Below are 17,796 nucleotides of genomic sequence, written 5' to 3'. Positions count from 1 at the left end.
GTGCACTGTGCATTGCCGTACACAGCTCATCATTGTCAAATTCCAGTCTTTTTGCCAAAGATCTGCTTACACTGCTCTGTTTTACAAAGCCATGATCTACCAACCACTGCAGTGAGCAACTCAGCCCTTTCAGTATTTATTGTATTGAATTTCCACGCTGTGAGGCCATCCTATGGTAACCTGAATGGGAGAAGGAGAGAGGAGCAGCAGCAGCGATGGGATCCGACCCTTACCTACCTGCAAGGGTGGGCAGCTGCTCCCTGCCATCCCGTGGGGAGAGAGGCCCTGCCTCTCGGCGCTCTGCTTGGTCACGGTGAGGACAATGTGGGTCCCTGTGGAGTCAGTGATGAGGGTGGGGGGAGGGGTGCCCTTGATGAGGGCGCTCCCTTGCTGGCCAAGGAAAAGCCGCGGGCTGTGGGACTGGCACGGCGGCTCTGCCTCCTCCTGCTTCACCATCACGGCTTTCTTTGGCACCGGGCTTGGATTCAAAGAGTCCATTTGGCTAGCGCTTGGTGCAGGGCTGGATTGGTCTGTTTGGCCACTGGATTGCTTTGCACACTGGCAACTCAGGAAACCGTTTTCACTCTTGACCTGGGTGCCAAACGCTCCTGGTTTGGAGACGAGGGCTGTTCCTTCTCCCGCAGCTGTTGGGGCTGGCTGTGACTGCTGGGAGCGCTTCTCCTGCTCCAGCTGCAGCCTAAGCATCTCCACCAGCTGCTGCTTCTGTTTCAGCATGCGGGTGAGTTCCTCAATCTGCTTGTCCTTCTCCTGCAACATCTGGTCTTTGTCCCTAACTTCTGCATCTCTGCTGTTACCAGCACCACACCACTCTGACTTGGGTGCCACATTTATGCTACAGGAGGCAGACTTGGAGCTTTCTTCCTTCACCAAGAACTGTACTGGAGATGTCTGCAAGGTGAGCTGGGTCAGAGGTGAAGTCACCATCTCTCCAAAGGTATCCCCAGTGCCCGAGTTTTCATCCCCTGTACTCATTTGCGAGCGCTCAGAAGGAGTTGGAGAAACAGGAGGAGTTGAGCCTGTGCTCCCAAACTTCATCACGCCGCCACCAGTAACTGTGGCCACAACTACTTCTGCTGGTGCAATGCCAGTGGTGACCAGGGCTGGCCCTGTGCTCAGCCTGGCAGTTGGGAAGGCCACCACCACTTCAGCAGCTTTAGGGAGGACGGCTGCTGTGCTGGGCTTGGGAGTGGGGGTTGTTTGGCTGGCTGCACCGTTCTGCTCTTGGTAAGCTCGGAGGCGCTCAATCAGGTCCGTCTTTGTGCCCGAGACAGGCAAGGCCCTCAACTTTAGCTCTTGCTTCAGCTCTGCTACCTGATAAGGGGGGGGAAAAAAGAGGGCAACATTAAGAGAACTTCTAACTGAACAACTATCAGTTAGATATCAGCAGCAACATCGTTCAGTACTGCCCACTGACAATGGCAGGAAGGGTCTATTCAGCTTCACAGGACATTTACCTTCATCTCATCCAGGTTGGCAGGGAGAGGGCCAGGCTTGCCCACTGCAGCGTTACTGTTTTGTCTCATCAGCCCACTAGAACCAGAAGATACTGAAGATGTGCTGCTGACTGTGGTAGAGAGATTGCGTACGGCAGGGGCACTGGCACCACTCTGCTGCTCTCCTGGAGGCCTGCAGGAAAAGAGAGAACACAGACATCAAAACCACAGTAGAAAGACACCAGAGGCCCTCCCTGTCCACAAACATACACGTTCAGAAACATCTGGGTCACTAGTGCTGCCCTAGACTCTGAAGCACACCAATGCTCTTGACTATATCCCTGCCCATTGCTGTGCCGACTCACTTCAGCTGCTTTTGTCTGATTCATCTCATACTGGCTCTTTTTGAGGCCCTCAGGAACCTACAAGGCTGAGTGTGTCACACTGTCACACCCCGAGGCCACCCCTCACACCCAGAAGAGCGTGTCTCTGGTAAGAGTGCTGCTAAGTGCTCGCTAAGAGACACCTGCCACTGCGGACCCGTACTTAGGTGGGGCTGGCAGGATGGTCTGATAGTTGTAGTGCTGCTGCTGCTGGTTGAGGATCTGAAGCTGGAGAAAGAGCTGCTGTTGCTGCAGTATTTTGGCATAGGATGAATCCATGGGAGGAGCTCCCTTGTCCTGCTTTTGGTCCGGGGGAATATACTGATGATACTTAAGCTTCTTGACTTTCGGCTTCAACTCCTTGGCTTTTTTACTGCGCTGAGACTTCTCACTAGCAGACTTGGGCTGGCTTTGCTATTTAGAAGAAAAGGAGGAAGCAAGTAAGAATGGAAACACTGATATACTGTAATAACCCATGTAAACCAGAACACACAGTGGGATTTTAGTTTTGGAAGTCTTTAGTTTGTTCATCTCAGGGTCTTTCCATGCTTCTCTGAGACATTACAGACACCGCAGTGGCAGCTTATGCTGCACCATAATGCAGGTCACCTTTCCCAGCACACCAGATCATTTGCTCATCCAGTGCAGACTCATTGACTCTAATTATAGATAACACTGATTGTTTCAAAACATTTTGCATTCAGCATCTGTTTTACAGAAGATGAATATACCACAGAACAGAAAACCCCATTAAATATGTTACAATCAGTGTCAGAGGAAGACACTAGTGAGAAATGTTTCCTCCCCTTGCATCTGTTAATCTAATACTTCCAACTCCAAACCTGCTTAAAAGTAACTTTCTTATCTTCCTTTAGACTACAACAATGAAGACATCAGCCAAAACAGTACCTTAATGAGTGTTGGTGGGGGCTTGGCAGCAGTAAGAGCCACTCCATTGGTAAGACTAGGGGGCAGAAGAGGTGGAGGTGGCAGTGGTGGAGGTGGCTGCTCAGGTAGGAAAAGAGTTTCACTGGAGTCTGCACTAATCTGTAACTGGGATGAACCCTGCAGGAACAGAAAAAGGCAGAATGAATATACACAAGAGGAGGGAAATAGTTTAACAGAGTGCAGGAAGTATCCACTTAGAAGAAAGCATGGGCTTCAAATCATTAATCGGATGCCTTTAACCCACTGTTTCAGTTGTCCCTGAGAAGCAGTACAACTTCTGAGGGCAGAAAAGGAATCAAAATTCAACACCTGTATCTCCCAGCATCTCCTGCTGGGATCAGTTGCACACAGGCTGTATCACCAAGCAATGGCTGCCCACTTCCCACAAGACACCACCATGAGGGTTTGTGAATAACCAGAGCAGGATGTCACTGACACCACACAGAACAAAGACCCCTTGTGAAATCTCACAGACTGTACCTCTTAGGGAAGCCTTAGTCTCATTTTTTAGGCTCCTCTGCCACAAATCAGCCTGAAGCTCCAGGGCACTGCAGGAGGCCTCCACATTCTCACCTGAGCTAGTGATGTACCAGTGGTGCTAGGGAGAGCCTCACAGATCCGGGAGTCCATCGGCGATGGGACAGAGCCTTGGGACTCATGGCTGGCTGGCTGCTCAGGGGAGAGGGCATCACTGCTGTCCTCATCAAAGGAGGAATTGTCTGCAACCTTTGGGTAGTTCACCTGTCCAACTAAAAACACAAACATCAATCGTGGTCTGTAAAGTGGAATAAGAAATTACTTGGTGTGCTTAAAGCACCAGCTAACAATGAGAGAACAGAGTCCAAACTGGGTCAGGTTTAAGCGTTTACATTCACTGCCTATCAGTAAAATAAAATGATGTGGACTGGGATGAACCATTTCCCTGGCTTCCTAGCCAGGCAAGATCAGTGAGTGTAAGAAGAGATACTCAGGTCTGCCCAAACCCAGCTCTGTGACATGGCTTATTTCATTATCATCTGGCACCAAAGAAGAAGATTGGACAGTATAAGGTTGAATCATGGCTTCTCTGGTGTTCATCCTGTATGGTGGAAGGTAGAATCTCTCTTGGATTCTTCTGTCTTGGAAGACAGAATCCCAAACTGTCCTCTAGGCTTACAAGCAATAAGGGCTATGGATTAAGTGATGGCCCTGGCTGCTATCAGCATTTCTGTCCATCTACACACCAGTAGATAAATTCACATGAGTGTATACTTGTAATGTACCAAAGTACATTTTCTCAAATTAATCCTGCTAAATAGGGAAATACTGTCATTTGCGCCTCACCTAAAATCAAGAGGAATCCAGAGATGCACTTTGCTCCGTCAGAAGGAAGCCACATCTCTTATGCTTCAGTTCACAAGTTCACCCTTCCTCAACTACTTCTTGCTCAATAGTGAAGCCAGGCTCCCTCACAACACTATCCTTTTCCTTTTTTATGGAAAGTATTCCATCTTGCTCACAGTTGTGTCCCATTTGTCTTTACAGTAGCTGTGTGTGTTTGAGGAGATGAATAACCACAGACACACAGACTGCTCAGTCTGGGGAGACAGGAAAGAGCACTGCTGAGGCAGTGGGAAGGCTATTCCTCAGCATTCCTTTCAGCCCTTGGAATGGCACTGGCATGATTTACATCTGTTCTGGTTTATTTTTAAAGGGGTTGAATCCTCTGAAGTTTTTGAGTTCACAGACATCTTTTGTTTCATCACACCTGTTTATATTCTGTCTCCCCTCTTGATGTAAGTCAGTGGGTTCTCCCTGACCAACGTTGTTGACATGTTATACTGAGAGAGGGATTTTAAGGAGACAGTCTAGGGAATACAATCTTCAACAGACTTTCAAGTCTTTAGGGTATACAGCTGCTTTCATATTATTCTGGAATGTCCACATTCCCTATAATTTAATGTCTCCACAGCATTATCTGGGCCAGAAGAAGATCTGCTTTTTTCAAATCCTTGGGCTGAAAGCCTGTGGTTTTGGGCCAGGAAAATGAGACCAGCCATGGGATTGCACTCTCTTAGACATGCAGGTGAATTGACAGGTAATCACAGCCACATGTGGGAAATGCCCTCCACAAAGATCTTCCTCTGACCTTACCAATAATAGCTTCCTTCAGGCTCGATTCCACAGGCAAGATGTTCTTCTCCACCAGCTCCATGGGCCCTGGCCTCTGCGCTATCTTCTCATTGAGGTCATCTGCCAGTCTGGCTCTCTTCAGCTTCAGCTGCTTAGCCTGCAAGGAGGGTTCAGCTGAGGTCTCTGTTTGGGGGAAAGTAAATAAAATGGCATTAGTCCAACAAAGGTCAAGCCATGCCCTTCAGCAGTATTTTAATTCTATTCAAAAAGGTAACTGTAGATAACAGTAGGTAACTACAGAAAAATAGTTGATAGATAACAACAGGTAACTATGCACTACAAAGATATGAGAGATGTTACGTATATTTAGGTTATAAAGATAACTACAGTAGCCCTTTTGACAAATCCACTGTTCTCAAACTGATGTCACCCAATTCTCGTTCATATTTTCCCCCTGGTTGTGCCCCAAGCTTGGTGCTCAGCAGCAGCACAGCGCTCTCTCTCTGAAGCTGAGGTTTGTTATTAATCAGATCAAATCTGCCTCAATCCCTCTTGGACATTTTATAGTGTCTTCCCTTAGCAGAAGAGCAATCCATGGTCATTCTATTTCACTGCTGCTCAGCTGTACAAAACTGCACAATTTGAATTCACACAACAGATTTTACTGAGAATAATCTCCGAGCAAGCAGAGTTGAATCCCTCTCAAGGAATCATGCAACAGGCATGATCTTCTGCCCATTCCCAAGTGGAAGGAAGCTTTGGGGATCAGAGGCAAAGCAGAATGCTGTTAAAAAGGTAGTTACAATAAAGTTTATTGTTGATGTTTTCATGTTCAGCACTAGCCATACCTTCCAGAATGTGCATCCTAACCAGCTCTGATCTCTCTGGCCGGGAGCGAATTTTGCGTTTCAGATAGTCCTCTGTCTGCAGCAAAAACAGACAAGCAAGAACCACTTTCAGCTGATCAGACACAGGAGTGAAGGACTCTTGAACAGCACAATGAAAAGAAACAACCATCTTTAGCTGTCACTGAGATCTAAATAAGCACAAAACGGAGAAGGGACCTATCTCCTGTCCCAGTGCACCCAGAGTTTACTCTAAAGATGACCTTCTATTGTAATGACCTCAGTCAATTGTGCAATGCTGCCCCACAGAACAGAAACTGGGAAGGACTTCCTCAGGAGCTGAAGTCCTCTTTTCCCATTGTATGCACCATCACTAACTTGTGTCAGAGAAACATCCATGAGATTTTCTTTTTACGTGAAAGATAAATGCACTGGATCCACTGTTCACAGAAAATACTTTCATGTACTGCTGGCATTCAGGGCTGACTTGTAGTTTGGGCATACTCTTTACTTTGACTAAAGATATGTTATTTGTTAAGCTAAAGACCCCATGCTGACCCTTGGGGGACAGAATCTAAATGCTGTGACAAGGCTGATTTCACTTCCAGAGCTGCTTTTAGCTCTGTCTTTAGAGAAAGTGTTATGGAGCAATGCACAGAGATGACCCTGACAGGCTGAACATGTTACTCTTTGCACTGCTGAGGAATGGGAAGCTGGAAGCAGCAGGTAATAGACTGGTAAGTACTGCACATCAGGATGGGCCTTCAGAGAAAATAAGTATTAAAGTGGGTCAGAAAACTGCACCACAGTTGCTCAGCTGCCCACATAAAAATATTAACTTAGTAAGGTTTTAGGAAACAAAGAGAAATAAGCAAAAGCCCTTTAGTCACTGGTCTTAATGCAAAGTCCCCTGTTGCAATCCTTCCACTGTTTAAATGCCTCCCTTACAGTTTTTAATCACAGCTGTTATTTTTTTTTACTTATGTTGCTTTCACTTTTAAAACAAAACTTAGTCATAACAAGTTTCATTCCACTGTAGGCTACTCAGAAAAAAATATCCCCAGAGGCCTTTTGAGGAACAGAAATTATCATGAAACTCCCCAGTTAGAAAAGGTGGTACATGAAGTATGATGCCTGGCTTCCTCTTTCTGTAGAGCCAGAAGTCTGTGATTTCAGTGTCACAAGATTTTGGGGGGGATCCTCTCTACTGAATTTTCAATTTTTCTAGTCTCCTAGGTAAAAATTGCATGTGCAGGTAGCAGAGAAACTTTCCTCAAAGCTGGAACTGAACTCCACATGATAAGAGCATTTAATAGCATTTAAGGGCAAAACAAACACCATAAAAATAAAAATGTCAAGTGCCTGGACAGTGGGGAAGAAGAGTATCAGCCACTTCCAGAAAGATGACTCTAGGGAAAATCCAGGCACCATTTTCAATGGCTTTAGGCATAACTATTTCACTGAGGGTTAACCAGTACCACATGCAAGCTCTGAACCCCCCATCTAATACACCTCTGACTACAGAAAGCTGCATTACATCCAGAATATGAACACTTCCCTTCTGCATCTCTTTAGCAGCTACAGGATGCCCAAAACACAAGACATACTATTCCTGACTTGCCCAAAATATTAAAGATTATATTTCATCTTACCCTGGCACGCTCCAAACTCTTTCTTTGTTCATGAAATGCAGCTGGACTTTTCAGAGCTGTGGAGAGGAAAAGCATTTAGAAAATTAATTAGAATGATGGAAGTTCTCTCACTGCATAACCCTTCAGGCCAACTAAGTTACCAAACACACCACAGCAACTGCCTCCTGCATCTTCCAGCACCCTGAGGCAGATCTGCAGCTGGTACCAAGCAATGGAAAGTGCCATAATCCATCTGACAGCACGGGGACACAGGAACGGAGCTGAAATTTTTGTGGGCCACTGAAGTGTCTAACAAGTGTCTACAAGTACACTCCTAGTCAAACTAATCACTGTTCCCAAAGTTGGGTCCAAGAACAGGATTCAGAAACAGCCCCCCAAAAAAAGCCTTTTACAAGCTTCAATAGAGAGTAAGATATCCAGGACCCTTGTGGGAATGGCTCTGAAACATTGCAGAGGTCAAACTGTTGGAAGGATGGGGGACAATGTGAATGAACTGTAAATCCCCTTTACTATCTTTTAATCTTTAAAAGGAAGCTGCAGGTCTTTCCAGAATCTGGACCTGTGTTTTGTACACCTGCAAGGACTGGCTGCAAACCCTGAGGCTCCACAGCACACATATACTGCTCCCTGCAAGAGAAATTACTGTGAGAACAGGGACACTCGGAGAGAAAAGTACATCTGTCTGTCTAGTGACAGAAAACCACAGCTTGAGGAATTAACTTCAGCTCTCCACAGAACAGACCTTCTCACCCCCTTGGGCCCTGTTTAAAACCAGAGCCAAAATGGATCAGGTTTTAAGAAACTGATCCTCTGCTGTCCAGGACCACACTAACCCTGCAGGAATGTCTCACTCTGCCTGGCTCCTCTGGAGCACACAAAGCTCACGTCCCACAGTAAAACCAGAGGGCTGGGGGGCTGATGGTGTCAGGAGCTCCTCACAGTTTCCCTGAAGCTGCAAGTAGTTTGTTTTTTTAAAAAACAACCACACTGTGGTTTGTATTAAGTAGCTGAAGGGAGTGTAATAATTTCTTTTCATATTCCTAAAATATTCATATTTTAAACCATCTGAATTACCATCCAGCTTAACAGAAAAGTTAAAGAACTTCAGCTTAAAATATAAGTTGCAAGTCTTTGGAAGACAGAAAACTAAGCTCAAAGAGTTAGTAACTCTGAAGTGCTGCATCTAGCTCCTGTGAAAAATAGTCTGCTGATGTTATGTTTCACTTAAGACCAGTGCTTAAGTATTTCTCAAATATAAGTTCATAATGAAGTCTCAGAAGACTTAAATAACGGCCCCTCCATAAATGCAACGTAAGAAACTACTTCTAACACATGTGGAGCCTTCTACACTTTCTTACAGAATGAAACTGAGTAGCCACAGAAAGGTTTGAGACACATTGTGTGAAATATAGAGTCTCCTTCTGATACCAAGATTATTTTTTTGCCTTTTCTTTTATATACCTTTTTGAATCCTCAATAATCTTAGGATGCATACTTGTAATTCCTTAAGTCTGATAATTTAGAATTGTCCTAGTATTCTGTTAGGCCAGGAGACCAAACATCCTAAAGGCCTCGCAGCTGGAGGCCAGAAAGCCCTGCACTATCTCGGGAAACCAAGGTCCTCCCTAGAACATATCCTGTAAACTAGACATTTGGCCCATCCAGGGGGAATTCCTCAGATGGGGGAATATCACACCACTCCTTCAGGCCTCCCCTGGGGCATCCTTGTTAGATATGCTGATTTGTGAGGTCTGTAAATTGTACACGCCAGCTATCGTGTGCGTGCCTTGTGGCACATCCCACCTCGGTGAAGTGGTGCACCATAAGGATCCTTATTAAAATACTGGGGTAAAAACCCTTATCCCTGAACCCTGTCTGGCTCTCAATTTTTTAAGACCAGGGAAAGGCATCACCTCAATGGAGTAAGAAGTAGAATTCAGTCCACGTGGCAGGAATTCTGAACATGCCAGGCATCGTAGATGGGATTTGGAGTACAGAAGTGAATGAAGAATAATTTGTAGAATAAATTAACAATAACTGAAAACCACAGTGAGTGTGTATATAGACCCCTACAACAATGGGCAAATAGTTCCTGCTCAGACTAGTTCCATAAATCTGATTACAGAGAGAAATCACCAGAGAAAGTTGCACAAGCTGTGAAACACACTTTGAGATAAACCAGAGGTATGGTAGGGATATTGTTTTGCAACAACTACAAAAATAAGGCAAAAAAACTTCCCCATCTAGCTGAGGCACCAACAAGGCCTCAGCTGATGCTTGCAATGAGGTGTCCTGACCATGGCACTTCAATGAAGAGCAAGGAACAAACAATGCTCTTTTCAAGTCGAGTGAGCTGCTTGTGAATTCCCATGTGCTTGAACCTGTACGTGCTTTCCTTTCATTGTGGGCATCTCACACAAAAGCAAAATAAAAGCTCAGGTCCACTTGGGCAAAGAGAGCAAGGAACATTTAAATCAGCATAAACATCTACCCTGGAGACAAGTGAAGCAGGATTCATCTTGAGTGTTCCAAAGCTCTCAAGCAGAATGCGCAGACGCAGCAGTAATTAATTCTTTACTCTCCCCTTCCTGCCCACCTTTGCTGTCACTATGAGGCAGCAGATGAACTTTAAGTGACATTTCCCTGACCACAGCTAATGGCCAGAAAAGTCAACTGCAGGAGTTCAGCTGGTGTCATAGGCAGTCCAGGAAAACTCTTGCATACAGAAGAAGAAAGCAAGAGAAGAATCCCTGACTAGGAAAAAAGAAAAACACAGATGCATTTAATAGTAAGTAACGCAGAGCTGCCACAGGAATAATCTTGCAAAGAACACTTTCAGTCTCTCATGGCCAGTTCTCTGAAACGTGCACTGGGATGTAGCTCTCTGGGCTGGCAGCATGACAGAGGACTTCATATTTGACCTCTGAAAATGTCAAGAGGGCACAAATCCTTCACTGCTTCCCTCAGCAATCTAGGATGAGGTTGATATGTCAGAACAGGGTGTCTATTGTAAAATCATGCTCCACTTGAAGTTAACTAATCCTTGCACATTTTTTTGCTTTGAAATAACTACTTAACCCAGAGCTGTGGAGCAACTCTGTTAACTACAGCAAATTAAAAAAGGAAAAATATAATCCCATGAAGAACTCTGAAGCAATAAGGCTCTGGGTGAACTCTAAAGGAGACCCTAAAGTGCAGATATGCCCCTTTTCCTGCTCCTACCCCTACCCCTTCCCAGCCACTTAGCACTGATCCCTGCAAAACTGCTCCTGTGCCTCATAAGCAATGTGGGTCGCTCACCAGAATGCTGCTCCATCCATTCCACTCACAACTATCCAAACTGACAAAGCTCTGTCGTTCTCAGCCCCATCAGCTGTGGTGGCTCCTGGCACTGTATATGAATGAGGGGCTGAGCTGGTGGGGCAGAACCTCTGCAAACCAGGGGGGTGTGGGGCAGCATTCCCACTCTGTCCACAGCCCTTAGGACCTGAAGCATCAGGTATAACCACAGAGGGTTAGGGATGAGGAAATTCCAATCACCTGATGCTTTCTGACTGCTCAGCCAAATACACCAAACTTTTCCTTACAGTAGTTTGTCTAACCTGTTCTTGGAGACCTCTCCTGAAAAAATGTAGCATTATTGCAGAGAAATTATCCCACTACACAAATGTTTTTACTATTTAAAAACCTTTCTGAATGTCTAACTTATATTTTCCTCCCTACATTTTATACTCTTTGTTCTCCACCTTACCTGCAAAGATTACAGAGAACTATTTTCTTCCTCTGCACCTATCCCTTTTGAAAACTTTGGTTCTCCTAATCTTCTGATATACAGAATGACCAAAGGCAGTTGCTTCAACCTTCCCTTGCAGGTAGCATTATACAGACCTTTGCTTGTTTAGTCTCTTGGACTCCTTCCATTTGAGGTGCATTTTTGTTGAAGCCTAGTGTCCAGAACTGGGTACATATTCCAGCCTAGGCTTCACTGGCTGTTACAGAGAAAAATGATTATTCAATAACACTTCTCAGCCACATGTCCCAGCCAGTTTGCCTTGTTTTTGTACATAAAACAAACAACATTCACTTGTGCTTGTCTCCCCATCCACTAAAGGTCTCCAATCCTCTTCTGCAGAGCTGGTACCAAGCCAGCCACTCCTCATCCTCAATTCAAGCCACTGACTAGGTGTTACAAAATGTAGACATTCTGCCTTTCACTTCATTCTGTAGTTGTTGGCTTCTTCATCATTGGGAATCCCAGTCCTGTCCTGCCCCCAGCCATCTAACCTGGGGCTTAATAACCAGACAGACTGTTCCTTTGTTTACATCACAGCACTGATAATACTGAATCCTGTCAAACACTGATTTTCTCCCTTTCCATCCCACCCAACAACCCTGCTCAACGCAGCCTCCCAGTCTGACACCAAGCCTTTATTCCAATCCTGTTCCCTCACAAGTTGCATAGGCAGCTTCAAGTAGTCCCAGCTTGCTTCCAAAACATCAGGAAAGGCTGTTTCAAGCACCTTACTAAACCCAGGAAGTGCAAAACCACATTTAATACCCTGAATTCCCTGGGAAGCATTTCAACAAATATTTAGTCTGCTGGTAGATCCAGCTTCAGTAATGATCTCCTTTTCCCTGCTTTCCATGTCCCACGTGTTTTTGCCTTGCCACTGATGCTCCAATTGTACTGCACAGGAGCTCTGCTATGGAACTGCTGCCATAACGTATCTCCTGCACCTCTCCATGGCACCTGCCCCTCTCCAAACTTAACTTGAATCCTTGACCTAACTGTCCAGCTACCTTTGAGTGAGCCCTGATGAGAACTGAGTGTTGCCAGAGGAAAAAAATCCACCAAACTTGCCAAAGTACAACAGCAGTATGAGCTGTTGGGTTTTTGTTTTCCACTGTATGCAGAAAATAAATAGTTGACAATGCAGAAGTAACTTCTGCAATGCTCAATTTCAGTTAGGTTACCTCCTGCCTGCCTTTTGATTTTATTTCTACATGATATGTACATTACATTTTCAGCCTCAGTAACCTGCAGTTGCATTTCTCCCTCATTCCCGCACCTAGGTCTGGGTCAAAGCATGTCAGCCCTTGGTTATGCTGACAAAATCATCTGTGGACTCTGATCACAGTTGTTTTGAAGGAGTTATTTTAACCTGGATTGGTATGCTGGCTTACAGCACGGCTCCACAAATAATAGTGTCAGCAAAGCTGAGCACAACTGCCCTGCCAGACAAAGTCAGGAATGAGAGGCTGAGTTTAAGGCCAGCACTTTAGCAGGAGCCCCATCCTTCTGCACCATGGCCCCCACATCTTCAAATTGCCCCACCCACCACAGGAAGACAGCCTGTTACAAATGGCCCAAGTACAAGCACTAAGAAAGGCTCAGTGACAGATGGGGCAGTAGCATCACCAGTGGGGCTTGGGACAGCACAGTCCAGCAGGTGACCTCCACTGAGCTGTTCACACTTTTGTCACACTTGGACAACTGTGGCAGTTTGTGACATCTGCTGTTAGGAGGATGAGTTTTACCCCTCACCTGCAGATGACTGACAGCAGGACTTGATTTTCCTGCCACAGGTGGGCTGGCTAGCAAGGATCTCATGAAATTCCTTCCACAAGCATCCTATTTCTTTAGTCTCTCTGCTGCCTGTTGTGGAGCATTTTGAGGCTTCATCTCTGGAATTCCTGAAACATTAGCATCTTTGTGGCCACACCCTTAGCTACCATGAGCAATCTCCCTGCACATCAATGATGCAACTGTTCTGTGCCTCCACCCTGCTTCAAAAATGTTGCAGCTATCCATTGCAACTGTGTTATTCCATCTGACCCCCAAAACCAAGCAGCAGCACACAAGAGCATCTAACATTCACCACACCTTTCCATATAAAGCCCAGAGATGAAAGTTGCTAATATTCACTTCAAAGCTATGTATCAATTCCTATGAAACAGGGTGCAAAACTGCAATGCCTGAGTCCATTGTTCCCCCAGTCCAAGCCACATTTTGCAGATGGCAAAGTGTGAATGAATCACAGAACCACAGAATGGTTTGGGTTGGAAGAAACCTTAAAGACCATGTAGTTCCAACCCCCCTGCTATGGTTGCAGGGACACCTTCCACTAGACCAGATTGCTCAAAGCCCCATCCAGCCAGGCCTTGAGACACTGCTGCAAAGCATCAAACTGGTGCTGCTATGAACAACAGACTGAAGTAAGGATCAGGAATCAAATCCAAATCTTCAACATAACAGCAGAGACAAAAAGCTGGGTAAAATGGCCCACACATTTCTGTTCAGGGCTTATCCCACAGTATAAAAAAGCAGATTTTAGCCATGCAAAGCTTTCAAAGATATTCATAGGCAGACCTCTGAGTTCCTGTCATCCAATCGTGAGAAATAAGTGGAATCAGAACCACTCGGAGACACTCTAAGAATGAAACACAGCAGGGGAAGGGGACTGACCCAACTGCTGAAAAAAAGAGGTCAAAATCCCCATACACCCAGCATTTGCTAATACAGCTGACAGAAGACACTGAGGTTTGCATGGAACCAAACAGAGGGAAGAAAGAAAGGCAAAAGGATCTGCACAGATCCTCATAGCTCAAGTGCCTTGTGAGAAGCAGAGGCTGCAAAGCCTTCTGTAATCAGTAAATCACTACTCGAGGCTATCAGACTTGTAGACTGACAGAGGAGAGGAAGCACATGAGCTGTCCTTGGCCATAGTATCTAGCTCATCATAGACAACAAGATGATATTTCAACTGCAAATCAGTTGGTAAGACAACACACAATGTTTGTAGAAAGGCTACAGCTAAATTCAGAATACTGAGTCAATACTTTGCTCCTCAGTTAGACTCATTCCTAAGGGAAAGGAAAAACCTTCCTTTGCTACGACGAAGAGAGATATCCAAACTCAGACACGCTGATTTAATTCAGAAAGGCAGAAGGCCTTCTGCTGCAGCTATGCACCCCTGCTCTCAACCAAATTCTGGTTTCTGTCTCTTGTTTACTATGCTTTCGTAAAAAGATGAGATAAGTACTGGAAATAGGCTCGATGACTTCCGCCGTTGGTTGAGGGTGGGGCTCCCACCCATAGGATTTGCTAAGAGACACACAACTCGAACCACAGAGCAAGGCAGTTTTAGCACTTTCTTCCTCCCTTCATCTTCACCCCACTTTCAAAAAGCATGTTCAAAAAGCGTTTCTCACAGCATGGAAGAAAAAGGTATTAAAAAACTGGGTCACATGCACAGAAGGGGTTGTCATCTTGCCAGCAGGGCAGTGTCAAAGAGCTGCTGCTGTGTGCTGCAGAAATATGAAAAGGGGCTGGAGAATACACAGCTGAGAGAAGGGAGATCTCCATCAGCATCCTTTTCTCCATTTGTAGCTCTGGGGAGTTTCTCAGTCAGGACACAGAACAGATCACACTTTAGAATTCTTGATACCATACCTCAACACTGGTAAATGACCTTGGATTAAGGGTAAAATATGAGTATCAAATTAAAGATAAGGAAAAAAGCTACAACTGGTAAATTGTGATTATTCAAATCCCAAAATACATAAACTCAGAAAATTAAAAATTAAGACTGTCATAAAAAAATCAATGCAAATATGTTTATGAAGGTAAGAAACACATCTCTGACATTCAAACAAATGCAGCTTGCCCTTCAGTGACCCCCTTCAATGAGAGTGTTACTGGGACTGAAGGATTATGAGTGTTCCTAGTCCCAAACAGATGAAAGACTGGAGAAAGGCTCCTTCCCATGTTGCTGCTGTTGCCAGCACTGCCAGAGCACAGCATTACAGACACAGGGCTGCAGCTACTCCAGCCAACAGAGACACACACAGAAAACAGCAGCCACATGAAGCCCCTGCTGCAGATGGCCTGTGAGCCCCAGGCTGCTGTGGAAGGCAGAGCTGAGGTCCTGTCTCCCTGACATCCTCCCTGACATCCTGCCCTTCTCCTGGCTCAGCATTCTGAACCTGCACAGCCGTTTTCCCCAGGAGGAGCCCCTTTCCAGCTCCCTGCACTGGGCTTGCCCTGGCTGCTGAAGCACACGGGAGGGGAGCTGTGGTGGCCTGCTCAGCTCACTCACCATGGACACTCAGCAGCTGAGCTGCTGCCAGTGCCTGCAGCAGGCTCTGCTCCAGAGCCCACCTTCAGCAAGACTGCAGTAACTTCAGTACAGAGTATCCCACCGATGATGCAGCTGAAGTTTAAGATTTTCATTCACTGTATGAAAAGCCTAAAGGTTTGTCACAGCAAACATGAAATTACTGGCAGAAAGGACTAAGATTTTTCCAAGGCCCAACACTGAGTTAATTTAAAATCTAACATATGTGCAATTTCTCAGAAAGTTCATCCTCTTTAGAAGCAGAATGGAAATTGTCACCCATGGTAACAGTTATCAGATCTGTGGATGACTATGGCTATGGCTTTGTGTCAAAAAACATTTACAGCAAATACAAATAATGTACAATCTGCTCCATCCATCACCATTAACTCTTTGCACTCAAAAGACACTACCTAAATCCTGAAATAAAAAAAGCCAAAGCTTCATTACAATCAGGATTATGCCACCTCCGAACTGGAAAGGAAAAGGGACACAAGGAACTTCTGCCAGGAACCCTTTGACCCACACATTCATGGACGAGACTTCATGCCTGTGTCTTGCATGGATAATTGGCCTTTGCAAACTCTTCTGATAACTCTCCAGAGTGCCCAGGGTGAGAAAGGCACGGGGTCACAAAAACGAGAGACCATTCCCAGACAACAAGAATGAAGCTGAGACTACTGTGGGAACACGAAGGGAAAAAACTGTATTGCCTGTCAAGACTTTACTCCCCCTCTTGCAACTGGCAGAGTTAAATCTTCTGTCATGGCAGGGATCAAGGACCAAAGGCAGCCCATCAAACACCTGAGCACGGTCTTCCTTCTACAGCTTCAGAAAGGGCAAACAGCACATTTTCATCCTAACACAATGAGCTTTATTACTCCAATCGTGTCTTATTAATCACAGATCATACAGACACATGGAGAACATAGATATCTAAAAATAAAAGCAAAGCAGATGCAGTTTTTAGTCCTCTGACAATGAGACTCTCAGCTTAAATGTACAGACAGCCTTCTACACACAAAGCCTGAAGCCTTTGAAATTGTGCTCTAAGAAAAATTATTAAAGTCAAATAACCAGCAAATAATTCCTTGGAGACAAGCTATAGGTATACAATCAAACTAAAATAAAACCAGTTACAGATTTCTGTGCAACATACCAGAAACAGAAAAAAATGTAGAGGACAGCTACAGCAAGTGTCCTCTACTTTTTTTTTTTTTTTAATTTTACAATACTTGCTTAGTGTTCCAGTTTTACTCTCAGAGCATGACACTGAGTATATTAAAAGTCTAGCTGCAGCTTTATTTACAGTCCACATATATGTTTTCAGCTCCTTGTCCTAAATGAAATTACAGTTGCAGCTTAAAAGCATGAAAGAGAAGCAGCTGCCAATGTGCAGAACAGCAGACATAAAATGGCAGCGAAGTGAAAACTTGTATTTTTGCTTGATTACTATAAATAGATTCCATAAAACTGCAGGAATGTCACTACAAAGATCTGGTATGTGAAGTGGTGAGAGAATGACGGGGACACGTTACGTAGCAGGAAGAGATATTTCAGGGTGCTAAAGCAATGGCTTTAGCTCAGCTCTCATAGAACACATCACAACCTTGAAATGTCGGCTGTGGAGCCACACTGCAACAGTTCCAAGTCAGTAGAACTCCACCCAGGCATAGCAGTTCATCTATCCTGGCCCTTATGTAGAGGACAAAATATATCCGAGGCATGAAGAATTAATTGCCCCTGAAGTCACCAGCATGATGGCAGAACAGCTCGTGCCATGAAAAATACTGCACCTGTGGATTATTCATGTTCCAACAGCTTGCTGCCTCTCCTTGCTCTGACAAACATAGAAAGATGCTCCTACTTGCCAACTAACAGTTACAATTTATAAAACTTTTTTTGCTTTTATTTCTGACATGTAATATGTTCTACTGTAGCTATTGTATGTAACAGGAACCAAAGGTTGGCAGGTCTCCTTCAATTAGCACACACAGAGTAAATCAACAAGATTCATAATTAGAAATAAGAATAAATAAGAAAATATTAACATAAATATTAATTACAGAGCCATGCAGCAATAAAGCTAATTTTCAAGTATTTAAAAAATTATTTTTTTCTGAAAAACTGAAAAGCAGTTAGACTATCAGGTAAAGGCTAAAGCAGAAATAGCATTTTTAGCTCCCCTACCCAAACACAAGTGTGAATGTATGGCCAGACCTTGGGGTTGAGATATTGAAGTCTAGAGACATGATTTAACCTTAGAAACTCACATGTGGCAATCA

The 17,796-nt window shown here is 44.7% G+C and overlaps 1 protein-coding gene across 2 annotated transcripts in view; it reads right to left on the bottom strand.

Annotated features, from left to right (window-relative positions):
• MRTFA (myocardin related transcription factor A) overlaps nucleotides 1-17,796 on the bottom strand; it is a 69,149-nt gene that overhangs the window by 7,718 nt on the left and 43,635 nt on the right. For both annotated transcript variants that reach the window (XM_039725263.1, XM_039725262.1), the window contains exons 3-10: nucleotides 7,395-7,450; nucleotides 5,746-5,821; nucleotides 4,919-5,080; nucleotides 3,359-3,534; nucleotides 2,747-2,902; nucleotides 2,001-2,251; nucleotides 1,476-1,647; nucleotides 238-1,332 (exon numbers count right to left, since the gene is read on the bottom strand). In XM_039725263.1, coding sequence (XP_039581197.1) covers nucleotides 238-1,332; nucleotides 1,476-1,647; nucleotides 2,001-2,251; nucleotides 2,747-2,902; nucleotides 3,359-3,534; nucleotides 4,919-5,080; nucleotides 5,746-5,821; nucleotides 7,395-7,450 — 2,144 coding nt within the window. The remainder of the gene's footprint in view (nucleotides 1-237; nucleotides 1,333-1,475; nucleotides 1,648-2,000; nucleotides 2,252-2,746; nucleotides 2,903-3,358; nucleotides 3,535-4,918; nucleotides 5,081-5,745; nucleotides 5,822-7,394; nucleotides 7,451-17,796) is intronic.

The sequence above is a fragment of the Passer montanus genome, unplaced genomic scaffold, assembly GCF_014805655.1.
Source record: "Passer montanus isolate IOZ18808 unplaced genomic scaffold, ASM1480565v1 scaffold55, whole genome shotgun sequence".
NCBI classification, from domain to species: domain Eukaryota; kingdom Metazoa; phylum Chordata; class Aves; order Passeriformes; family Passeridae; genus Passer; species Passer montanus.
This window is presented reverse-complemented; position numbering and strand designations above follow the sequence as displayed.